This window comes from Rhea americana, unplaced genomic scaffold (assembly GCF_003343005.1).
Source record: "Rhea americana isolate MKP2758 unplaced genomic scaffold, rheAme1 scaffold_432, whole genome shotgun sequence".
NCBI classification, from domain to species: Eukaryota; Metazoa; Chordata; class Aves; order Rheiformes; family Rheidae; genus Rhea; species Rhea americana.
The window spans coordinates 64,932-91,723 of NW_028186571.1; the positions used below are offsets into that span (position 1 = coordinate 64,932).

Below are 26,792 nucleotides of genomic sequence, written 5' to 3' on the forward strand. Positions count from 1 at the left end.
CCGCGGAGGCGGCGCCCCGCGTCTCGCCACGCCCCACCGCCGCCATCGCCACGCCCCTCCACCGCCTCGCCGCGCCTCCTTTCGCCTCGCCACGCCCCCCTCCGTCATCTCGCCACGCCCCCACCGCCTCTCCACGCCCCGCCCCGCCGCCGCGGACCGTTAGCTCGGAGCACGCGCACTGAGGGGCGGGGCGGCGCGTGCCCGCCCCTGCGCACGGCGTGGGCGAGCCCGTTGTGGGTGGGGGAGGGGCGGACGGGCGGTGCGCGCGCGGCGGGCGCCTCAGCGCTGAGGGGAGAGCGGCTCGGGAGCGGGGGCGAAGGCGTTTTTCCTCTCGGAAAAGCCTGCCCTTCAAGCCGTTAAGCGGGCCTTGCTGAGGCAGAGTCTCCCTGAGAGGAAGGGCCCGGCGYTGTGCAGCTGCTCCCAGGAGGAGTCTGTGAGAAGACGCTAACGGGTTAGTTTTGCGGACATCTCCTTCGTTTAACGTTCAAGCACAAAACAGCAAGAAACAGACCGTTTCGGCAAAGCTAAAACTAGTCTGAATAGGTTGAATAAGTTTCCTGAATATCTATTTTTAATTATGTTCTGGCTTAGCAGCCCAAGGATAAGGGTTACCAAGTAACGAAACCTAGCCTTGTGTAAACATTTTAATTAGATTCTCAAACAGAGTAAAGGTGGTCAACATCAACTTCCTGGTACACTGTAGCAAATGATCCATTTTTTTTTTTTTTATATATAAAATAGCCCTTTTGGCATCTGTCCAGGGGAGAGCAAATTAAATGGCCCATTAAGCACTCAAATGCTATGATAACTAATAGATTCAAGGACTGACTGTTTTTTGTTGGTTTTTTTTTTTGTTGTTTTGTAAATTGAATGATGTTATTAAAATACTCAACAGTGGAAATTTCTTCTTGAAGAAGCTCAGCTAGGGGTCAATCTGAGTGAGAGGTAAGGGTTCTTGTRTCTCAGGGACTCACAAATGTCTCAGATTTAACCAGAATTAATGATGTATAACATCAGTTTCCAGTAATTGCAGCCAGTGTTGCTTTAGTATCATGTAACTGGGCATGCCTTGTAAAATTCAACCACAGTTTCTAAGAAACAAGTAGTAGGCACATCCAGTGAATCCAACTGAATCATTACTCAGAATATCCTGTGTTATATTAGTCTCATAGAAAACCTGTTCTTCCCTTCCTTTTCAACTATGCTTAGCACAAAGTTTCCTGTCAGAAAGAGCTCCGATTGCTTAGTAATTTGAAATCTGATCCTGAATGGATTTTAATAGGAAGAGATAAGGATTTAAGTGTTAAAGCAGTTTGCACTCACATATCAGCTCAGTTCTGCAGGACCTGCCTTTCCCAATCAAGTCTTTCTTCTCCCTTAAAGAACAAACTAGCCAGTATGTCTCATGCCTCATGGTGCACAACTCTAAATACCTTCCAGCTAGATAACAGGCTTCCTTTCTCTTCTCTCTCCTTCCTTTCCTATATCAGTRTCATACACAAGTGTAACTTCTAATTCTGCTGCAGGTCACTTACTGCATTTCCTCCAGGTCTTAGCCCACCTGTAACCCATCCAAACACCTCAGGCTTGAGTGAAAACAACTACAATAAAGAACAACGTTTAGGAAGGGGGAGGGAACCCCAAAAAACAACCCTCAATATCCCCAGCTACCACGCCCAAGCCAGCTGAAGCCTGCAAAGAAAGTGTAAAATATCTGCATGTCCTTATTTCTTTGACCAACCTGTTCTAATCAATCTTTCCTGAAGCATATGAGAGCATGGTCTGGCCATTAGACAGTAAACCAAAAAAGTGGACACACAGTGTCACCTAGTGGCATCGAGAAATTACTGATTCTTGAACCTGGAGACTAGAACAGTATTTCACCCATCTTTTCCCAAGGTCTTTTCAAAATACTGCTTATGAAATGAGTCTTCAGACTCAAAACAATGTAAATGACAGAACTTTATTGAAGATTTCATACTTAGCAGAATTGTTAAGAAAGCAGAATATTTTACATCTCATATAGTTAGAGCTAATTCTCATGAGAATACAGTACAAATAAAAGCTAATATAGAAGTACATCCTCCTTCCACCATTCATATTCCATTATTCATAAAATAAATGTAGTCAAATTTAAAAATATACTAAGCTTCAATCCTAGGAATCAGAAAGTCTCACTGTTCRTATGGGTTTATCCCAAATATTTTGCAATACAGCATAATTTCACAGCCGTAATGAAAAGATTCCTGGCAGCTTGGTACAAACAGGATTTCATAATTGTCAAAAGGCCTTATAATTATCTGCAGTTTTAAATGAATCAATGATGAAATCTACTAAAAAAAATAAAGGAAGAAAAAAAGAAAAACACTTAAATGCATATGAAATGCAAAAGTAATGCCCTGCAGGCTCCAGCAAAAGTGTTGATTTGTCTTCAAAGAGCCCTGTCAGTCAGCACAGCTTCTGGATAAGCACTAAAATACATATATTCCAGCAATGGGCATACTATTCCAGTTGCACAGAGTAAAGAGTAGAAAGTCTTCCACTGATCATAAGCAGTTTTGAGATTAAAAAGAGAAAATCATGTTGCACTCTGTTTAAGATGCTTTAATTGTTGGATTCGAAGCACAAACATAATTAGGGTTTTCATTACAAAAAATATATCCCAGCTGTGCCCTTTACATGTATTAAAGTGCATTCAGTTACTATTTTTAAAGCAGGCCAGAAAGTCCCTTTGAAACTGGTCCCTAAACACTGCAGTAGCATTTGTAGTGGTAAAAGTAGTGTATTACAGAAAGCCTGTTTCACATCACCTTTGTGAGCACAGTAAAATTCTGTAAATTGTTAGTGGAATAAGTACTAAGCTCAAAAAAAGATAAGACAATTCTGTTCTTATGCTGTGGATAGAGAATACCTGTTCAAGCTATCCCTCAGCAACAGTTATTCATTTCCATGCACCTAAATATACTCTTTGCAAACTTCAACAGTACTTCCGTATTCAAGATAATGTGCACATATGATTCCCTTACATGTCAATGTGCAGTACAGCATCACTTTCACAGAGGACAGCTGCTTCTTAAAGCTAAAAATACCAATTTTAAAAGGCCCAGCACCTTGAAGCAAATTTTCTTGTAAAAGGCCAATTTAGTCTTCATCTTCTTCCTCATAGTAACGATTCCGTTTGATCTGTTCTTCCACAGACAGATCTTCTATATCTTCACCCTCCCAGAAACCAACATCTTGGGATTTACGATTCTGGTTAGGAGATGATTCGTTAGCAATCTTGTTGGCTAAGCTGGAATGTTTAGGAGAATTTGGCTCAAGAAATTCTTCACTTTGAGTTTGCCGATCTTCTACAGCCTGTTCTTCCTCATCCGTCTCTGTGCTCGCCTGGCCATTTTCTACCAAGTTATGCTCTTCTACTTTGCTATCAGACAATTCCTGCTCCTCTTCTGCATTTTTCTTTTCAGCATTCTGGATGTTCCTACTCTCAACCTTCTTATCTTTCTGCTTTGTGTCTGTCATGACCTCTCTTTCCAGGTCCTCACTTCTTTTCAAGATGTCTCTCTCTGTCTTAGAAGGAGAAGATAAATTCTCTGTTTTATGGCCTTTAACAGACATTGTTCTAAATGAGGCTGCCACTGTGAAGGGACGACTTCTCTCCTTCAGTGAGGAAGATCTTCTTAACTTTTTGAGATCCAGATCCACATCCTCCTGCACATCTGGCTTAGAAAGCTCTTCTTCTGGGGGCCATTTGGGTTTGAATACTTTGATGCCTTCATCTAAGGCACTTCCTTGAATACTTTGGTCAGATGGAGGCGGCCAGGCAATCCTGAGCTTTTTCGTTTCTGCTGGTCTCTCTTCTCTTTCAGGCAAAGCTGAAGCTTTTGCTTCCATGCTTGCAGCCAAAAYTCCTACTTTTGCAATTGGGGCATCCTCTACTCCAGGACTTTGAGGACTTTCTGCTGCCTGTACATGAACAGTTTTCTCCAGGGATTCCTCACACTCTGTTTTGCTTGCCCATAATTCCTTATGCTGTTTGTGTCCAAAACCTTCATCATAGTTACCTTTAGCTTTGAAGAGCTGATTGAAATGAGGCTTGCAGTAAATGTTCCCACGCAGAGATGCATAAGTCCCAAGACTGTTCAGAAAGATATGAAGTCAAATGTTAACAATCCATATCTCAGCTACCAGGTGTAATTTTAGTTCTGTTACTGAAGAGATTCAATTTCAGTCTTGCAACTTGTTTAGAAAAGACAAACTTCACTGTGGTCCCAGTTTCCATGGATTTGTATGGTTGTCTTTTCAAATTTTAGAAGTTGTCTACAATTATATTTTTCCCCTCATATCAAATGATATTAAGAATTTAAAATAGATTGCACCAGGTGCAAAGGCTACTGGCAGAACTAGGACTATAATACTATTCCTACGCTCCTGTTCAATCCACAGGATTAAAGTTGCCTTCACCTTTGCTAAGCCTGTACAGCATCTTAGTCAATTTTTGAGAATAGGGTATCTGAATTTCCTAAAAGGCAGCCAAATGTAGCAGTATGTTTACCTGAGTTTACTGTTGCAATAGGAACAGCGGAAACAGCTGATGTGAAACACCTGCTGGTTGGCAAAGAGCCTCTCCATTGGGTACACCGTCTTCTGACAACCAACACAGATTTCCTTTGCTGGCAACTGAAACTTCTAAGGGAAGAAGAGAAAGCTGGTTAACTGGAAAATGAATCAACTGCTGTGAGATTTGGCTTGAGTTCATACACAGCTTCCTGACTTCTCAGAAAATTTGCAACATTTCACTTTCAGCAATTCATTGATAGTTATGGTACAGTGGGTACTGATGGGCAGCAAGCAAGCAAAAACAAAAAAAAAAGGCAATCCTGTGGGCTTTCTGTAGCCTGGCTTTGCAGTAACCCAGGATTTTTCCCTAGTGAATTCCACAGCTGAAGCATCACTAGTTAAGTAGCATTTGAAAAGCAACAATAGACATACTAGATTCTCAGTCACAACTTTGACAGAGCCAGTTCCCAGAAAGCTACCTTGTTTCTGCAACCTTAACTTTTCTTTGTTGGAACATGATGAGGAAATACTACGGTAGATTACAATCAGTGTGAGATTTATCAAAAAAATCAAAGAATTAAGCATAGGAAGAGAGCCAAAACAACCTCAGAAGAAAAGGCAGGGGGTGGAGTAAGAAGTGGAACAGGCTGTTGAGCCGCCTGTTAGGAGTGGAACAAGCTGCTCAATAGTCTGAAACAAAACAATTTTGCTAAATACTCTCCTCTCTTAAAGAAGAGTAAATAGTCTCAGAACAGATGTAGGCAGCAGGAAACATTTCTGACTTCATTTGTAAGCAATTCCAATTCTGTAGCAAAAAAAATATATTCAGGTTTCAGGACACACAGCCCTCAAATTTACTCAAGACTTAATGTTAGCAGGGTTTTGACATTAAGCAGCTAGAATTGTTTATGTACTCACGAAGAGAATTTCCTGAGAGTTTAGTGTAAGGGTAAACTTAAACACTAAGGAGTCAAGTGTCACTACTGTGCTGTATGGGAATAGTTTCATATTTTGTTTTCTGACAGCAACAAGGAAGCAAGTATATTCTTCATGAAAAGAAGTCACTTGATGCTGTTCACTTCTTGGAGCCTATTAAGATTGTCCAGTAGGAAACGCACTTTAATATAAGAGAAAACTAAATAACAGGAAGATGAAAAATTGTTGGTTTTGGACTGCATGTTGATTGTAACCACTCTAGCAATGGGGTAAGAGAGTGCCCAGGCTCCATATCCATGTATGAGCAGAGACACATTGATACTGTAGCTTTTTAGGTTTTTTAGGGGTGGGAGAAAGGGGGAGAATACAAAGAATGATCTGCTACAAACTTACTAAAAAGCTTTGAGGAAAAATATGATGGTTAAAGAAAAAACAGGAAGGTCACAGGAAGACAAATAATTACAGCAATTTATTTATAACAGACTAAAAACAATGGGTAGGCAATGAAAGTTAYAATATGTGAGGGACAGATTGCTGAAGACAGAGCCAGCTGAAGTCACTTTGTCACAACCATAAGGTTTGCTGCAAATTTAATTCCAGTTTAACAGGTTTCTATTTTTTTCCTTTTAATTTATGTCAAGTTTAAGGCATTGTTTGAGATTATACTGAAGTTCAAATTATGATGACAGCTTGACTAACAAAAGCTTGCAATCTCAGCATTCAGAGCTCCTTTTGGGAAAAATAAATAAATAAATAAAACCCTCCACCCTCTGGGTGTTGTCAAAACTGCACACAAATTCTCAATGTTGAGTTGCTAAAGTGCAGTCTCAAACACGAGATAATTTACTGACCCAAACAAAAATCTAATCATCCACACTTGCCACAGAGAGCAAAACAGTAACAATTTGCTTGCCATTCTTCCTGGGAGTCAAGTTTTGCAGGAATACATTACAGTGCTGGCATGTGCTTCTGCAATACACATCCCCTGCTAAGAGGAGGAACTTACTTGTATAACAATGGCCCTGTGTCTGATGGAGAGGTGTTTTGGGGTGTGAAGAGAAAGAATTCCTTTCCAGGCATACTACAAATAGGAGCTACAGGAAGAAGGTGAGGCCCAATTAACATTAAAAACTTGAGAGAAAGCTGAGAGTTGAGCTCACATTAGGAGGGAAGCAGAAGGCAGGAGTAGAGATTAGGAACCAAGAACAGGAAACAGAAGCTGGAAGAGACAAATAGGAACCTTACATGAATAAACAGCATCTAGATTTCTATCTGAGCAGTGCAGCATCAAAAGCAGTAACAAGGTAGAGGACTAAAATGGTTCTAACACCAGGTTGTACAGGGGACTAAAACACATAGCTTGCATGCTTTAACAGATTGAAATTATAGAAAAGCTATAGGCAGCTCTAATTTCATATAGTGGCATTTAGACTCCAGAACACTAGGAAGCCACATCTCACTCGTCTTGRTGAGGTCAGTGCTGTTCCTTTCAAAGATGGGGAAAACAACAAAAGCACAGTTGTTTCCTCAAGAGTGAGCCAGGAAGTCTGTGGCAGCACACGGACTAGGCATCCTAACTCCAGACAGCACACGTGACAAGCAAGTACAGTGTGATCAAAATGTTCAGCACGGCAGTTTGTGTGTTTAATAAGATTAGCAAATATATTCCTATCCAAGATGTTCTCCACCTGCTTTATGCTTTAGAGCTCCTGCTAAAGAAAATTTAAAGACTTGCTATTCAGAATGCCAAGCTTGAACTTTGTGGAGTCACCCGCTAAACTGCCTTTACTGTAAAGGTCCTACCAATTGCAGTTGCTTTGGAAACAGCTGGAAGAGGAAGGCTGAGAGCCAGGTCCCAGCCTGCTGAAGGCTCTGAAATTCAGTATCAGGACTCTCAATGCCAGTCTCTAGAAACTCTGACTTTACTAGAGGCACAGAAGAGCCCTGATAGGATCTTCATCCTGACTTCTCTGTTCAATCCCCTTTTCCTATACTGAAGACAAACAGATTGCCACTATTACAGGGACACACAGTTCTAAGTGCCTTCAACTGCCTGTTGCAGCAGGCAACTCCCAGCAAGCAATTCAAACTTCATCTTTGAAGAAGAACTGACAGTTTTGAGCCATTTTTCCATTCTGAATTTAGGTTCCCATGTGAACACAGTCTGAGGAAGACTGATAGGATATTGATATAGTCACTGCCAGATTCCTAGTGAGCACATTGGTTGTATAAAGGCTTTTCAGTAACAGTGAAGAAAGTTGATTTTTACCATTGCTAGTGTTTAAGAATAAATAGCTGCTTTACCTTCATTGCTTTTGGCGGAGATGTCTCCGTCTGGCCAAGCAGTTTGGAACCAGAGTTTTGCTGTTTTGTGTTGACAGGTTTCTGAACTTCTGTCTCGCTTGCTATCTTGAGCCCAACTAATGGAGAAGAGCAGGAAGAAAATAACTACAGTGATCTGAAAGCCATGGAAAGCTTATTCTGGTAAGGCAGAACTGCAATCCTACCAGCTAAGGGCCCCGGTGTTTGCTCTTAAATCTTTAGATCTATATCAAGTAAATTTATTTTAAAATGATCAGTCTACTCTTCTAATGAGTGTTTATACAGAAAAATTTGCATTGGGATATCAGGGAAACTAATATACAGTGATCCAACATCTAACTCTCAGGAACTGTTTTTCATTTCTGCAAAGTGTTCACGTGTGGGCTCAAGTAGGTGTAAAGCTAATACAACATAAGAACATGTTTAAGCAATTTACTGAGTAGGAACTTTTATAGCTTTGGACAACACTAAAGATATTTGGTAATTGTCCTGCATTAATAACTACATTCAGACTACTGACTGGTAGAGTATTTGCTACAGCCATTAGTTTAAGTCCAAATGGYGAGGAAGCTACACTTAAATATGTTAAATCAGACCAAACATAGATTACAGATGTCTTAGAATTACAGTTAAAAAACAATTTCTAAACATGAAAGAAATTATTATAGCCTTGGAGTTAGGCACAGGACTGATTTTTAGTAGACAGTAGTTTTTTACTAGGTCAAATTCATCATTTGGTAAGAGTGACCTTAAGCATCATAYACACAAAGGGCAGAGTTTCATATTTTTCCTCAGCCATGCAGACTACTCTTCTTGAGGCAGGAGAATGAGTGCTTACTATTGCCATCCTCAGAAAGACCCGAATGGGAATGCAGGCTGTTTTCACCTACAGGAGCCTGCAAGAGAATATTATACAATGAGCATCTTTGACCTTCACAAGTCTGAATAATCATGGCCTGAGTAACACAATAGGCAATTTGTTGGAGTGAGGCACTTGAAGAGGAAGAGACTGGCCACACTGAGGTACACACGAAAGTACTTGCGGTTCTGTAAGGCACAAGGCAGAGTCCAGTTGACTGCCAAGAATGTTCAGTCCTTGCCACAAGGCAGACATCCTCACGCCTTCACACCTTTGGCAATATTCAGATCATCTGTTGTAGTGATCACACAAACATCATACTTTTGCGTTCCCAAAAACCTATAGCTTGTGCACCTCTATATATTAGTCTTCAGAAAGCCTTGTTGCTTTTGCTGGTGTACTTCCCAGGTTTTCTTTCTAAGGAATCCCTTGCCACCAAAGAATAAACATTCACTGGAATTCTCATGACCTCCTCTGAGATTTGACAAATCTGAGATTGAAACATTAAACAMACACAGTAGTTTTGGTAAAAGAAAAAAAAAAGCTGAATTTTCAAAAAGGCTTTCTAGAAGTTTGGTGTTCCCAGGTTGGGACAAACATGCCTGGACCTATCCTGTTCATCCTCCTCCAGAAATCATCTTTTTTTTAAAAGACAAACAAACTTTATGTCAGTGTCTGAAACTGGGTTATACATAAGTACAGATAAGATTCTCRATGTAGATTTCTTAGTTAAACATGGCCATATTGTTATTCAGTCAAATACAGCTAGAAGCAATGACACTGAGAAACTGAAGTGCTGTAACAAGATTAGCTGCAGAACATTACTAATTCACTTTAATGATTGAAAGGTTCATCGTAAACAACTGAAGTTTGCAAATTACTGCAGTAATGATGAAGCAAGTTATATAAAATAATATACTTTGTTCTGTTGAAAAGAACAGCTTTAACGCTAGCATATTGGGAAGTGTATCAGCATGGTCTGTATCTGTAAGAGTCACAAGTGTATGGTTACTAAATCTTTCATGAATTTAGCATGGAAGGGACAGAAAAGGCTAGCAAGTTCATTTCCTTTTTTTTTTTAATTTTTTTTCTGCCAGAGATTCCCATTTCTTTCATTTACTAATAACAGTTTTAATTACACCTAATACCAAATTTATCCTGTAATTTTAAAATGACACGACTATGACTCTCAGACACTGTTATGTTCAGGTTCTTTACCATTCTTGGACCCTTCAACAGAACACAACACAGTAAGAATGTCAATAAAGTAAATTGAATAACATTTCTTGTATTCAGCAGTAATTGTCAAATCTTCCATTCAACAACAGGGAAGTATTCTGATTTAACAGGTRTTCTTTTAATTAACTCACCTTTTAGCAAAAAGCAGCTTCTACCAATTAAACATGAAGCTGCTCAGCTGTCAGCGAGAAACAGCTGAAAGCAACAATTTGGCCTGCTGCCCAAGGAAGGCTGAAAAGCTCTAAAAGCCCTCCTGGCATTAGGCTGCCACGTGTTCAGAATGGCTGGAATACACAGTACCCCAATTATTATTCAGCTACTTTTATCCCTTCTGCTATCCCCAATTTAGTATACAACTGTCTGAGCATGCTTTAATATCCCTGTATTCAGAGTAATTTAGCCGCATTTACAGCTGAAGCTCAAAACCAGGAACAAACCCAAGCTGGCATTCTCAGTTACATTAATCATAATTTAGCCACTAAATGCAGGAGAAAGTGACCCACTCCCTTTGCTTGTGTCACACAAAGCTTTTCATATGTATATTTTCTAAACATCAAACAAATACCTAGCTCTAAATCATCATTTTACAAGTAGGGAACATGACAAAAAAAGTTTAGGTGGCTTTCCCAAAGTCATCAAGTATTAATGATAGAGATAAAAAAAAGTCTTCAAAGGTTTTGGCTGTAGTCAGCTGCTGAAGCCATTAAACAACACATCAGCATGATAATCAAGGATGCTGCCACATTAAGGGTCTGTTATGACTGAGAAARCAGGAACTCTCTAAAAACCTGTTAATAATTTATCTCTAGATATTCTCTACAAAGGAACCGCTTAAAAGTCTGAGACCTGCAGAGCTTATAGTTCAGATAGAGTCTAAAAATAAAATAAAAATCAGGAATTCTGCAGTATGTAAATAATTTACATCAGCTGGTAATGTTCAGTTTCCAGATGATATGTGGAACAAGCATCTCAGCTCTGCCTCTTCAACTAGTTCCACTTAAAGTGAATCCTTGATCTTCACCAGTATAAGCATCTTACCTTCTCCCCATCCTGACAGGAAATGAAGTCCTCAAGACTTGGTGGCATATTCTCCTTCTGCTCAGATTTGTAATTCTTGAGTTCACTTTCACTGGCTTGAATCTCATTCTATAGAATAAAGCACTTAAAAGTTGACAGGTTCTTTCCCCTAGGAAAGTACTTGCTTTCCATTTCTCTTAAAATCTTTTAAAAACTGTTTTCCTAGAAAATGGTCATAACTAAAGGGAAAGGCATAAAAATCTATACATACTTAATAAGTGATTCTATTGAGGAAGAAAGATAAGGCTGTARAATTTTACTCTATTCTATGGATATAATGCCAGTGTTTTTCTAAAATAACCCCACCCTTTTCTCTACTTCTAGATTTCTGCTTAAAATTTCTCTTTCACTTCCTCTTGCTCACTTACATCTCCCCTTTCCAGAACAGTTAACTTTTCATTTAGAATTACAAGTATTTAAGGACAAACAATGTATAAAACACTGTGTAACCGACGAATACAATTCATCATAAAAGCAAGTTCTACCCTTGCTTCAACACCAGTCAAAAACCTAACTCTGTTATCAACAAAGTCTTAGTACTTGACAAACTGACTTAAGATTTTCTCAAAAGAGTCTTTCAGGCATTTAAAAAACATCCAGTGAAACCTCGTGCTTCTTTCTCCAATTATCTTGAATCCTGTGGCAATGAAAGACTCGTGCCTTTCACAAGGCATCTTCTCTGTAACATGGAAAAGAAACAGCCAAATACCAGCAGCAGCAGCTTACTGGATTTTATAAACAGGTCTACACAAAAAAAAAGTCTAATAGGAATGCAATTGAATGCTAATATTGTAAAGTACAGATCCATAAAATAAATATCCTGTCCATCATCTCTCCCTCCTCTTCTTGTATCACTTGCAGTGCTATAACAGGATTGCTTCTCACCTATACTCTAACCAGCTATAAAAAGTGTCTATCAGTTTTAATTTGGCTCTAACTCTACCACAATGTCCTCAAAATAGTTGTTCCCAAAAGAGATTATGTGACACACACTAAGAGAAGGGAAATACAAATACCAAACTACCGTATCCAAAAACCCATAGTTCTTTCTGGCAGCAGGGAAGGAGGAAAAAGGAGTTATGGCTTCTGCTGGAACACAGAAGTACTGCAAACTCTGGCCTCAGCTGCAGTGACTTGCTTCCATTTTAGCTATTGTCCTTGTCAATGCGCCAGGCCAAAATCAAAAGAGATTCTGCCAAATGGAACATCTCCAAGAGCATCAGGCTGGACCCAAACTGATAGCGTTTGAGCTTCATAAACAAGAGTCTCAAGAGGTGCCTATGGTAAATCTCTATATTTCCTTGCTGCTAGGATGTAATTTAGTAGATCAGCTACAGATCTTAGCCACAAACTGAAAAAGGCAATCTAGCAACTAAATACAGGTGAAAAATGGGATGTAGAAATCAGTAATTAGCAGTTAATCAGATTTGTTGCACTGCCTGCAATTACTTTCCATTCATGCCATGAAGTTGACTTTCTTCCCAAGGGCTGCAGAATTAGGCCCACACTGCATATGAATTGCAGAAATTGTTTCAGTAGCATAGATTTTTGCATCTGTATAAACATACCCAAGAAGCTTATGCTCTTCTAAAGTTTGACCAACATTTTTGGCTTCTATTGCCAGTGCAAGAGTTCTAACTTAAAAAGCTCCCACCCCTTGGAATATATCAATCTGGTTAGAAAAAGATGTACTTAACAATAAAAGTTCCCACTACTAAACAAAATCTTTAGACAATTCCAGCAAATGCACTTAAGTACTTTCTAACAAAAGCTTAGATTCTTGCAGTCTCTTCAGTTGCATTAGCTTGCCGTGATTCATTAATTGCTCATTTCCTGTTCAAATAGCTGCAAAATTGGCACATGTTAACTCACTGCAGCAGAACAGTTGGATCATGTAATGGATGAGAAGACTTGAAGGAAGGTGATAACAAAAGGGAGGAAAGCTGACTAGAGAACCAAGGCTGCTGGCCAAGAGATACTGGTTCCATTCGTTGTCTGACACTGGAAGTTGTCCCATCTTACTGCGCTTCACTTTCCTCTAGTTTACAGCTAATTTGCAAATGCTGAATTGAGATTTTTAAAGTATATAGAGAGCTACAGACACACAGGGAAAGAACGTCAGCTATGTTTCAGAAGGACTTCAGTCAGGGTGCCAGCAATTAATTTCTTAGAAAACGTTCAATATTATTTCATGAAGACRCAAATTCTTCCTGCAGCCTGTAGAGGAAACTCTTCATTAGAAATTACTCTTATGAGAAAAACAAAACAAAAACACACACACTCTTCAAAACAAGATGACATTATCTTCAAAAAGCCTCGTTTCCATAAGACCTTCTTTTCAGCCTCAAGTTGAGGTAAAAATTCACTTCTATGAAAGCCAAAGAACAGTAGACTTACCAGAAGGTTGGTGGCAGTGCCCTGCTTGGACACAGCTGCCTGATACTTGGCCAGCCTATCCTTTATTGACGTTTCTGTCAAGCGAGGCATGTCCAGGCTTTTCTTGCTCTCTGCCTTATCTGAGCCGAGTACTGGACTACTGTCTAATAGATGCCCTAGAAAAAGAATTATGTAAGTAGAGAGTAACTTTCATGAAACACCAATAGAGATTTACAAATCCCATCCCTTCACCACTACCAAGACCACAGAAATTCCAGATCTGAAAGCACAGGCTTATGCTCTAAGTTTTGCAATTAATCTAGCTCATTTCAGCAGTAGCATATTCACCAGACACAGAGTCCAGCCAGCAGTCTCAGAAGCAACAAAAGCAAACAGATTAAACCTTGAAGATTGTCTTGCTGTTACTGTTAAATGAGAGCAGCTACTACAGTGGCTAAAGAGAAATATACTTCACTTCTGTAGTGGAATAGCTTTCAAAGTCTTTGGGGGAAAGACATGGGAAGTGAGGGAGGAAGTCCTACCTGCCATTTCCAACCTCTCTGTAAAATTCAATCTCTCATATGACATATTACAGCTGAGGGTCTCAAAACCAAACACATTATGAAATAATTCAGTTTTGCCTTGCTTATTTTGGCAGCATAGTTGTGAAGCATCTGCTTTTATCTCAAGAGGAAAGAAACATTTGGCAGCAACCAAGCTTAACTCTTTACATAGGTCCAGATCTCCCAGCTCCCAGAACTATTCACTAGTGCTCGCCATCTATCCTTCAATTTTGCTGCYAAATGTTAGCCAATTCAATTAAAAAAAACCAGCTCCCTTTACTGTTCTGCTATCTAACTTCCTTGTGTAAGGGTCAGCACTTTATCATTCTGTATTGAATGATAAAGCTATTACTAGAAAGAGACCTTTTGCTAGCTAGTGGCCTTGAATGTCTAAAACATTATATGGATCATTAAGGTCCCTCTTGGGGACAATAAACGAGTATAAGTAGTTTTGCCATTCTCTCAGTTTTGCTCAAATGAGGACATAATCCGCTAAGTAATAACATATAATATTAGCCATAGGCTGAAAACACACAAGTCTGTAAATGCTGTGTTAGAAAAATGCCTTTAAGTGTACAAAAAATATGTAATTTTGCTCAAGCCATAAGGCTAGCTGTAGTTGCCCATTTCTGGAAAAGGTAGGAAGGAGGAAGAAAGGAATTAAAGCAACAGAAAGAGGGCACATTGCCTTATCCATTTGTGTAACAGATAAATGTTTGCTACTTAGTTTCTAAATTAGTTTAACTATTAAGGAAGAAAACATTGCCCTAGGACTAAGACACAGGAGAAAAACAGGTTCAGTTCTTTAATTTATTAGTTACCAACTGTGCCTTGGTGTCCTGCACTTAAGGGGATAATGATTTAACATTCACAGTGCGATGTAGTTCATCAAATGTGCTGTTCTCAGGGACCTTACAAATGGAAAATGGCTCCATTTCCTTCTGATTCTGAAAGGCATAAGGCTATCCCCATCATATCATATCAAGTAGTTTTATAAATTGGAAAAAAAAAAAAAAGAAAAAAAGTTGAGGATCACTAACCTGAGGTACTGTGGCTCTTCTCTCCTTGGCCAACATCAAAGTCCTCTGAAGAGTAGCTGTTTTCAGAAATCCTCCTACCACTTGCTGCTGTCTTCCTCTGCTCCCTAGGGACCTGTTAGAGACAAAACCCACCTATCAGCTGCCTGGACAAACAAAGATTGCTGCGTATAATCCTTTAAGATGCACAGGTGTCACTAGCAAATCTGCTTTACTGGACTAAACAAGTCTAGCAGGTGACATCCTATTTAACCAGTATAAAGTTTGATCACAGAATACCTAACCCTCTGTCACCTGGAAAACACTTTCTTGAAGAGGTCCGCAGGTGCCCTTTGACTGGTTGTCTTTGTCAAAAAGCCACAGAACCACAAAGAGCACATTCACAGGCATTTACCACTGCAAGTACAAAACTTCAGTCTAGTTGTTCACATCACATGCAATTTATTTGCAAGTTAATACGCAACGTCAGTTTATGAAGACTTAAAATCAGGGGAYGAGAAAAGTGATCTACCAATACATATGCATTGATTTTCAACAACAGAAAAAAAGAACAAATACTATGGTAATGAAAATTGAGTTATTTCTTTTGACTTGGATAGCTCATGCATTCAGTACCAAATAATTCCCTAATTAGGTCTGATAAGGCTGAAGCTTAAGCAGAACAGTGCTGGAGATAAATATTCTTAGATATCCAGGATAATCACTATCTGCAAGGCTGAAGTGCTGGACAGGGTGTTTTATAGCACTGCCAGACAGATGCTCTGGCTGGCTCAATCAGATTTGATAGTCTTCTATTGAGACCGACTCCCCAAAAATCTAATGCTCAGTTAAGGAGAAATTTCAGCAGTGTCACTAAATACTCATGAAGTGCAGAGTTTGACTTCATCAAGATAGGATGTTTTCACAGCTGAAAGTCAACTTATAAAATACTAGAAGGTGATGGATCTTTCGCCTCTCCCTAGGAAGAGTTAAATCACAGAGCCAATTGGAAATTAAGATTGAGGCTAAAATAGGGAAAAAAGGCAGTTTTGGCAAGATGCTACAACCACACATTTTTTTCTCCCACTGCTTCCAATAAGTTTCTGATTTGCTGGTCACCAAACTGAAGGAAATTCCAAAGTTTTACTTTAACAGAACTGCAGTGTAAGATAATCACTGTGAAAAATCAGGCGGCTTTGGCATACAAAACAGCAACTTTACCAGGAATGGAAAATGCAGCTGAAAAACCTTTTTTTCCATTAGCATGGGAAACATTTTTTATTTGTGGTTTAAGACTTTGGTAATGTTTCTTACTGGAAAAGAGCTTAGCTATGACAAGTCTTTTCCTTCCACTGAACGTGTTGATAGGTTCAGTTTGGGAGTGTCTGCACACTTGTAAGAACTTGCAGATTCTGTATTCTGAGCAAACTATCCTTAGATAATTCTTATTCAGCCTATGTCCACTTTAATGTCACCTTGAGCCTACAAATCTAAAGTTCTTACAGCTCTTCGAAAAATAAACTGCTGAGTCTAACTTTTGACCAGCATATGTAAAAGAGAACTGCAGGTAGAATGTATTTGAAGACAAGATCCTTTGAGGACATAGAAGAGAGAAAATGTTTATTAGCCCACTTAAAACCCCTGACTGCTTCATCTCTGCCCTACTGACTTCAGAGAAGTTGGGTTTCTTTCTGTTAAATATAGCACCACATACATTTTCTTGCACACAGAGAGAGTGACAAAGCTACAAACAGAACAAATATGTTTGCAATACAGATGTGGGAAGTTTAACTGATTAGCAGAGTACATAAGGAAGACTTCACTACTAGGGAATGAAGGTCTTAATTCAAGAACTCTAGTTGAAATGTCTGGGATTCCAATCTCGCTGAAAGAGACTACTAACACTTTTAAGGGGGAAAAARAGTCAGAAATCAAGACTGGAAACAYATTCAGATTGCCTCTCCTCATTCTCCTTTTCTCAGTCTCACTTCARCATACTTTCACATAAGTCTTCATCTGGTAACATCATGCTGAATTGCACTTATGTTGAAAAGACAATGAATTCTCTATTATTGCTAAAATAGAGAAATTAAACTTATAAGTCTTGGCAAAGTACCACTGTATTGTCAAACAATTACAAGAGATGTTTAACAGTCACCACACCAACAGCAAGTTCTGGATCAGGCTCCAGAACCTTACCTAGATATACACACAAAAATCAAGCTCTTCCTCCTAAGCAACCAGAAAACCCAGGTTTTTGCTAGCAGTTTAGGATTCAATTTTCACAGACTCAATCAGAAAAAGACTGTTTCTGATATTGTCTTCATCTGACTTGAAGGTCACATGAGTTCTGACTTAAGGGCAAAAAAGCTTTCCTCCCCATCTTATACCACCATGCTGAGGAATCCACTGCAGCAAGAAAAGTCAATTATCAGGGGCAGCTATCTCATGACTCGTTATAGAGACTGAGCTAATGAGCACTGCAGCTCTCAGCTGAATCACCTCCACAGCCCTGCCTCTCCCCTCCATCAGTCCATCCGTCTCCTATGTCACCTTAGGCATCCGTGAGTGATACAACCAGGATAATTTCCCCTGAAGCACTTTTCTGGAGATGAGTTGTGTGGCACAGTTAGACCATGTCTTGACAAAGTAAAATCCGAAACAAGTTTAAAATGCCAAAATACAAAAGCTTAACACAGAATTCAGAGACAGATCTTAATACTAAAAACTGCAACTGTAAAGCCACTATTAATACACACATTCTTACATTGTGGAAAAAAAAAAAAGCAGTGTAATAGGGAAAAAAAAAGTGTTTACCAAAGAGAAGATGAGGGACTTTCTCTCTCCACTACAATCAATAGACTGACCGCGGTTAGGGCAACTGCGGTTAGGGCAACTGCGGTTCAAGGAAGGCAACACTTTAGCAGGAAGGAATCCATGACTCTCAGCCTTACACTCATGACGCCCAGTTCCGTTTACAGTCCTGACTAGGTCACTATTCCAGTAGCACAACTTTTGCTACCTGCAAAATGGATAAAGTATTCCTCGTGTCTGGAAAGCCCCAAGGTTCTAAGACAAAAGAGGCAAGAGCAGAAGCACCACAAACAGAGTTAACAACATTTTGCCTAGGGCGCAAGGAGCTGTTAGGCCAAATAGCAATAAAAATTACATCTACTTCATTACATACTGTGTCAAATGTGACCCTGCACGTTGGTTTGTTTTTTTTCCTTCAAGGCAAAAACTTACTCTGTCTTGTGTAGTTAACCTAATTTGGAGACTTTCTTTTAAATTGTTGCAGATATGCTTGGCTTTTCTTCTAAGCTTCCTTTTGTAAGCTTTTACTGTGWTTTAATAGGAAGTATTATTTGAAATCAATAAAGACCTAAGATTCAGCATTTGCATGGTACTAAATCAATCTAGATTGACATGCCTGCTTTGATTCCAGCTAACATGTTTAGAGGCATTTTCTTCCACAAAGGTACAAAAATCTGCCTTGCATCTAAATTGCAGATGATGGAGCAAGACCTGAATGAATACATGAATAAATTAGGTGGGTTTTGTTTATGTCCCTGAAAATCAGAATAGGTTTGTTTCTGTTGAATGTGATTTAGAGTGCGTGACTGGGTCAGGAAATCCAGGCTCTAATCTGGATTCTGCCACATGCTTGCCCAGCAGCCAGGTATTTGCATTTTACCTTTACAGCCCCAGTATTATAGCCATGTTGCTACTTATACAGATGTTTTGTCAGCAAAGCTTTGACAGCCRATACAGAACACTGAAATAAATACCATCCCTGAGCTGAAGCCTTCCTTGCACTTAAACCAGTGCTTCATTAATGGACAGAGTTCARGAAAAGCACAAATGGAAGAGCCAAAAGCCAGCTGCCACAGCTCGCAGTTAGCCAAATTTACACTACTGCTCCAGTTGCTTCCTACCATCGTGAAAAAGAATTGTGTCCCCATACTATGGATAGACGTGACTGCATGACATCATCCTCCAACTCTCAGATAAACTCCCAGAGCCAGAAGTCTTACAATAGTGCTTTTTAATCACAAAGTCCTCCCCCCTCACCCACACAGTTAAACTTTAGAACACTTTATGCTTTTTCTCAACCTCAATTAAAAAGTAACCAGACAAACTTGGGAAAAGAACAAGCAGAGTTTGGAGGAAACCTAACCTAAATAGTTCCATATCTACTGTATGATGGGTTCTGTGTTAAACTGATTTTGAGCAGCATTCAAATGACTAAGCTTGACAGAAATACCAATTCCAGATTCAGTCAGCTCAGAAACAATTTATTCCCCAGGCTAAGATAAAGTTACTTAACGCCCATCTGCAAAACGGTACTTTCCTGTGGAATCCCGACTGATTAATCCTACAGCCCCATCTCCGGGAACTGCAATCAGGAGATCACCCTCCGCAGCCAGCCCCTTGCATGGGGCTGACAGTAGAGGCACCTCTTACATAGCAACAGAGACTAAAAAAAATATAAGTTGTGAAAGACTGCTTTGATTGCTATGTTCAGACCCTAAACTCATTTTAACGTAAAGCTTCTCCTCTGAAGTCCTTAACTATTACATATTTAAATAACTTTTGTATAAAATTTGTTTGTTTTACTCAATACTGCAAGAAAACCACCCGCAGTGAGACAAAGCCAAAAGTATAGGAAACTATGAGAAAACTGGAAAATCCACCAGCATCTAGGCCTCAGGACTATGTTGCAAGTCAATGGCATATGCAACTCATTTTCTAGTTAAGCAATTCTCCCCGGGGACACACAGTCTGCAGTCCACATGCGGGATCAGATTTCATGAGCAGTTGCAGGAAAATGCAAGCCCTGTGCATTTGCAAGTCAAAACYAGTGAAGGCAGGAGCTTGCCTCGCTATCTTTGCTTACTTTTCCCTGTGAGAATTTTTGTTGATAAGAAACGTTTGTTAATATACAAAGATGAGAAGACAGCACAGAAAAGATGGAGTGTTTGCTTAGTGCTTTCATGTATACATCTGGATAGATATGTTAAATATAAATATTTTATATATAAATATGCATAGTTAGCCCTGGAAGTCTGGCAGTGCTTCCATCTCATCTGCCCGAGACTGTTCAAACTGTTATTTCTTATATATATTTTTACRTAACTCATTTCAGTCTTCAGATAAGATACAGAAAATCCCAACTTCCTTAAAAATAATACTTATATATTCCATACTTATTTTTTCGTCTTTAATTGATCCACTCTATCAAAACCAAATTCAGTTAAAATCCGCAATGAGTAATCACAAATATGCACAAACCCAGGCGCTTTATATAGCTCAGTAGGTTACTAACACCAGCTACCTTAAGTTGCAGCCAGAGCAATGAATAAAATTGTTCCTTGCGGCGCAGCGCTCCGAGCCACTCCCTCCAGGGGCTTTTCCCGAAGCCGAGGGGCAGCCGGGCCGCAGCCGCCCCTCGGACCGGGGCGCACCGATCCTTACCTTGGCCGGAGCTGCTTCGCCCTTTTCGAACATCATCTTCAGYTTGCTCAGCGGAACGCTGTACTTCTCGATCCTCGCGGCAGCGTCCGCGTTTTCACTGGCTCCAGCCTTTTCCACTTCTTGCCTGGATTCTCTCATGCAGTTTTCCATGTTACCACCCTCCAGCGAGCGGCTTTCAAACTTTCCGCGCTCAGCGCCGGGGCCCTGCGGCTCGGAGGCCGGCGCTGCCGCCGCGTTTCGCTCCGCGCCCGGCGAAGGAGCCGAGCTGCTCCCGGCCGCGGCGCCGGCCCCGGCGCTCCGCTGCGCCTCCTTGCCGGCCTCGGCGCCCGGCCCCGGGCTCTCCCACTTCTTCTTCAGCACGCTCAGAGTCCCCCTTCGAAAGTGAGGGGGAAGATTTTCTGCGCTCTGAAAAGAACGAGAAGTTAATTCCAGTTATATGCCTGGCGAAGCATTAGAGCGCTTCCTTTAAATGCAAAAGGAAGTTAATGGCTCAGTACGGATCGCAGCTCTCTGCTTTTTCAGACAGCTGTGAATAGTTACAACTGTGCCACATGGAGAAAGCATCCAGGATAGGGGAGGGAGGAGGGGGGAGAAGAGAAAAGTCAGGAGCTAAAGCAGGAAGTGATCAAACAGGATGGCCTTATAAGGAAAAAGGGAGTCAAGGTCTAATGAGTTAAATGACACACAAAAGGCTTGAATCTACACATGAAGGAGAGGGACCAAGATCCACATAACAGGGTCTCTACTCCTAGAACAAGCAAACAACAGAAAAAGCAGCCATATGAGAGATGGGTGGTGTGCCATATGTGGCAATGTCTTCCAGCTGTTTCTGAAGACAACAGTTAGGCTGTTCCAAAAAGCTATAGATTATTTTTCAGAAACAACTACTTTTCTTTTTTTGGAGTTGTGTACTTCTACCATCAGTTAACTGTAGCATTTTAGTTACAAGAGATCTCCATCTTCCATATTTCATACCATAYGATGCAAGGCGCAAGCTGACTAGTGACTACTAATTTCTTTGTGCTCATGTTTATAAATACCAGATAATTAGGTGGAATTTGTCTTCTATTTCACACAACACATTGCAAGCTCTAGACAGGATACAAACACACAAACCACAAGCTCTGCCTTACCATTGTGAGTTTGATGGTAATACATGGAGCAATACTCCTCACATTGAAGTGCTTTCCAGACTAGTTTTGCTTACAAGTGGTACCTCTCCCCAGAGTAACACACCACCCCACATTTGATTTGTTCAGATATAATACCTGCCAGCATGGCATTTTTGCTGTCTGTCCCTTATGGAGACCACTACATATCAAACTCACTGCAAGTGGAACAGGTCTGTAAGGCTTATGGGAATTAACCAGGATTAGCAGCTATATTAGGATTTAAGTCTCTCACCCTATTACTCTTCTGGTCACATTTTGAACACTGCTTTGCAAATTAACTTGAATCCACTCAGACTTCAAAAAGATCAGTGTGTTAGCTGACTGTATTTAAAAGAAAGCACTAAAGTTGTAAGGCAAATGTTGAAACATAGAAGAATTAGTCAAAACTGCACATCAGGTTCTAAAGGAACATCTCTGAACACAAGGCATATTGCTGCCTTTGAAGTCCTGGYGTACTTCATAATACAAATCCTTCTTGCTTGGGACTTGCCTATCCCAGATTAAACAAGCAATGAAGAAAATTTAAGTCTGGATAGTAATTTTTACAACAGTAATTTATCACACCTAGATCCTGAACAGGAGAATGTTTCCTCAAGCATTAAAGAAATCAAGGATGCACGTGTTAACAAAGACTTACCTATATATCCTGTAAATATCRCTGGTCTTTTTAAATGAATATTAAACTGAGGATCTGCTTACAAATGCAGACTTGCAATGTTAGTGCTTGATCTTCTACCAGGGTCCCCTGGCCCCAGAACAGTGAGTGCTTGTAGTTCATGGGCAGGGGATGTGAAGCTGTTACAGAGCCAAAAGAAGGGCTCTCCCCTCATCCAGGAACATTTTGAACCCCTTAAACCACTTTAGAGAGGATTCCCCTGAAGGGGTTCTACAGTTATCAGATACACACATTAGATTTCAGAGAGAATCACAGATTCTTTTAAGCAGACTTCTGATTTTAGTTATGAAGAGGTACCACATACTTGCCTACAGCTAAGACCAAAGAGGTGGATATTCATGTGTTGTGGTTAGAACTAAAGACTGACAGCCAACTGTTTTTGGCTTTTGCTTAGGACTGACTTGGTGATTCAGCATATAGCTTTGGGCAAGTCACTTGATTTTCTTGTATTTTATTCACACTGGAAAAGGGCAAGGGGAATGGGCCAAAGCCAGAAAACTGCATCTAGCCAAGTTTTTTGTAGGACACATGGCAACAACTTTGATATTCCCCAAATCAACTGTCTCAGGAACAGTACATGTARGTGATCTGTTCTGATTGCAGGCTATTGCTTATTGCCGAAGAAACAAATACTTACATTTCTTTTTTTCTCAGCAGTGGCTTCTTCAGCTGCCTTCTGATACCTTTGAGAACGAAGAAGGAGGGGGAAAAAAAGACAGCTTTAATCAGAATATTGAATGCTCTTGAAGATAGTTGAGATTTTCTCCAGCAAGGATTTCATACACTCCCCWGATCTATCAGATAAAAACAGATGCTGTAAAAATGATAGTAAATAGTATCTGAACAATGTAAAATGATATACACATTTTAAGCCATTCAGCTTACAGTAATAGCATGCATTAATAATTTTCATTATCTAAACACTCTTAGCCTCAAATATAGACAATTTACCTTGGAATGGCTCTATTGTTTCCCCCACCCAGCTGTCTACTCTGCCCCCTTGCAGGAATAATTCAGCTATTTATACAGCAGCTGCTGAACCGTAACAAATTACAGCTTGGCATACGAGGAAAATCTACATAAGTGCCAGTTTATCTTACTATGCTGGACTGTAAACTGCAGCAATTCAGCAGTTGCTTCATGAGCAGCTGAACCATCCCAGCAGTGGAAACCGTAATTACAGCCCTCTGAAGATAAGCCACCCTGGATCAGGAATCAAAGTCCTTTAAGAAGCTACAGAAAACTCCCAGCAATCTGCACTCCACTCCACTGGGCATAAGCACACCCACAACTAGGAGCACATACACCATGCCAGTCAGGATACTGCACAAGTTGACTGCACTTTCCTTTGGAAATGCACAGATTAATCAGATATGAAGAATTCTGCCATATTTACTGCAACTAGATATTTACTATAACTGAACAACTGTCAAGAGGTTACAGACAGTAAATGAGACAATAATAATAGTCATCAACTTCAGCCTTTAAATAATTGCTGGTGTCAAACCTATCAGAGGGCTCAGTAACTTCTAAGAAAAAAATCTCTTTTGTGCAGATACCTGCTCTGTTATTCAGTTCTTCCTTGAGGCAAGTGATTTTTTCCCCAYTGTGAATGGCATTCTCCCATATGGACCTCTCTCCTTGCTACTGTAGAGATCAGAAAGACTGCACTCTTACCTATTTCTGTTCTATAAGCTGCATTTACTGTGTAGCTTAAAGCTGCTGAAGGAGCGTGGTCTGCCCTCTTTGATAAATGCAGAAATATTAACTCATGTCTTCTATACTACACAGTTTCCAAATGTTGAATGAGTCATGCTGCTGAAAAAGTAAGTTTGTGGAGGAAGAGAAGTCAATACTGGAAGAAGCTACAAAGAGACCCCTGGGGACGAAAGTCCAGTACCACAGTGGAAATTAGGGATCAAGGATTGAAGAGTCCCAGACAAAACTGTAAGTTAGCCCACTTCAGTGCCCTGTTTAAGTCTCTGCTKTTAGTTGCAAATTTGTGCCTCTCTGACCTGTCAAAACTCATGATCTAAACACTATATGAGACAGAAAAAAGTGTTTTCACGTACAAATATTTAATGAGAACAATTTAGAAAAAACTATACTCCTTGCTGCAAGTGTCAGAGTTGGCAAAATCAAYAGCACTGTGGTTTTTCAAGGCATTGATACTGCTGATGTAGACCCTACTTGATTAGGAAATGGCAATTTGGATTACTTCCAGTAAGCCCTTTTCAAAGGATTATCAACATTTAGCAAGATGACCAGGTTCTGTGAGTGAATAAATTACTTAACAGAGTGGTCAAAGCAAGCAGCTTTTTCCTAGGACACAGTACTTAAAGAATAACAGCTATGTTTCTGTGAAGTCCAGATTGCAATTATCCTCCCTCTATAGACTCTRTAAAGTCTCCCCCACACTCAGGATTTAAATACTCCAAAACCTTGCTATACTATTAATGCAACAGCCAAGGGAACTTGGTTGTGCAACTCCCACTGAAAATCCCAGGCATAGTCTAGAAACACAAGCTCTTCCAGAACACACATGTAGGCTACGGCCACTCAGCAACAGTCTTTCCCAATTTATTAAATATTACTTTATTATTTGACTGTCATTTATCATCCATCTCTCAGACAAAAGGGAGAGATGATATTYCTTTTCTACACAGTATTGTGAGTCATGAGGAAGGGGGCATTTGTGAAAAAACATGAGTACTTTGAAATTCTCTGAAAGAATTCTTCCTCGGCAGTTACATCCGTAACCAGAAGTTATCAGAAGYGCAGTTTTTAACTGGTACTCCAGTTAGCCAATAAAGCATTACCGCTAGATTTTGTAGTGCCAGGCAGGAAATGCCATGTTAGAGAGGAACCTGTGCACCTCACACTCAGGCTGTAAAAGTCCATTCTGATTAAGTGAAAGTCTGGTGGCAATAGCTACTACACTCCAATACTCCACCTTCAAAAACATACTGTATTTTGACAGAAAGTGTTGTACTTTCTTTTCTGCTAGCAGAAAGAAGAGATTATAATTTTAATTGCTGTAACAATGTAATTTATCAGTAACTAAAAAAAATGTTTGCACAGCACATACCCAACCAGAAACTTAAATGCCTACAGAGCTATGTTATTTTTAAGAAAGAAAGCAACTGCCAGTGAAGCAGTCATTGTTGAAGGTACCAGCTGCCAACCAACACATACTGACTGTGTTCAAAACCTCCCTGCACTTACTTGGAGAACCTCTCCACAAGAGCTGATGACTTATTCTTGTTGACTAGAGAAAGCTCTTTGGCAGTGATTCTCAGAGACTGTGAAATCCATTGTCTTCTGTTAAACGGGGAGGGCTCCATCTTATCACCACGAATACCTGCTCATGAAAAAAGTATTAGTCATASAGCATGAACGATCTGAGCTGAAAAGTGGTTTCACAAAACGATTCAACACTAAGCATCATTCAGGTGCTCGCAACACCTGAACGTTGCCACCATGTCCTGATCACTCAGGCTCTTCTGTATCAACTGTCTAAGAAAATGACATCATATTAAATTTGCAGTTTCCTCTGAAGATGCCTTTGAGATGGTCTCCTTGATAAAACACTAGCCACAATGAAAGGGGTAAGAGATAAGCTGTAAGGAGTAAGAAGGAAGCTGTGATTGAAAAGGATGCTGATGTGAAACTGTATTTCTTTAACACGCACAAAYGTGTGCACACTCCAGGAAGCCCTAGTATGCCCTCTCTTGTTCTGGCTTCTCAACCAAGTATGCTGGCATTTATGTAAGAAGGCTAGAGTTATGAAACCTAAGAGGATGTAATTCCTATGCAAACATTTTTCTTGTACCCTTGTGGTGTTCGTTCTTAACGCGGCAGCCGTTTCCTTTGTGAGCTGAAACAAGTCTTCTGTTCAGGGAGGCAGCTGTAAACCTCATGTTGCAATAGCTATCAGTTACCTAAAGGAATAGTTTTAACTGCCCTGTACTGCTGTAGACTGGAACAGATTTTGTACATTTTTTTACCACAAAAGCCAACAAGACTATATCAGATTCTTTTTCTTTACATATTTATTTATTTATTTATTGTGGAGGAGGAAAGGAGGGGGAGTAATTTAGAGTTCTTTGATAAGACCAAAATAAAACTGGTAGGGCAACGCCTTTCCCTTTTTCCTCTTTTCTTTTATCCCTAGTCTTCTCACGTCACACAATGCCTGTAGCAAGTGCATTAACTGATCCTACAGTGCTAGGATCGGTGAGGCTGAGCTCCTTCTCACTTTTCCAATCAATTTCTTTAACTGATTTGCACCATTAGGTCACAGAACGCTGGAAGTCTGAGTACAGGTGCACACTCCTAGATCATTAGTCACACTTTAGATGGGAGCACATTAGCAAAACTTGACATGAACAGTCAGTCAAATGCAGGGAAGACCAYGTTTCTGAAATCCTCGTGTGCATATAGCATATAACATAATTGCTCATTAAATGACAGAGACTTGGGCTTCTGCTGTGGCTCAGTTCAAAAGAATTCAGGTATCAT

General features: G+C 40.1%; 2 protein-coding genes across 3 annotated transcripts in view; both read right to left on the minus strand.

The window, feature by feature from the left end:
• The window catches only part of CERS5 (ceramide synthase 5), an 18,446-nt gene extending 18,338 nt beyond the window's left edge, over window positions 1–108 (minus strand). Inside the window, exon 1 of the mRNA XM_085315615.1 lies at window positions 38–108. Coding sequence (XP_085171741.1) covers window positions 38–108 — 71 coding nt within the window. The remainder of the gene's footprint in view (window positions 1–37) is intronic.
• A 1,836-nt stretch (window positions 109–1,944) lies between these two features.
• On the minus strand, window positions 1,945–25,630 carry LIMA1 (LIM domain and actin binding 1). 2 transcript variants are annotated; one of them, XM_085315629.1, is made up of 10 exons: window positions 25,497–25,630; window positions 22,909–22,954; window positions 20,424–20,828; window positions 14,973–15,084; window positions 13,391–13,545; window positions 10,955–11,062; window positions 8,657–8,714; window positions 7,801–7,916; window positions 4,556–4,689; window positions 1,945–4,138 (listed from the first exon to the last, which is right to left on the minus strand). In XM_085315629.1, the coding sequence occupies exons 1-10, from the start codon at window positions 25,613–25,615 to the stop codon at window positions 3,142–3,144; spliced, it is 2,250 nt and encodes a 749-aa protein (XP_085171755.1). In that variant the 5' UTR covers window positions 25,616–25,630; the 3' UTR covers window positions 1,945–3,141. The 2 variants fall into 2 exon arrangements, with proteins under 2 accessions (XP_085171755.1, XP_085171756.1); XM_085315630.1 differs by lacking the exon at window positions 10,955–11,062.
• Window positions 25,631–26,792: the final 1,162 nt, after the last annotated feature.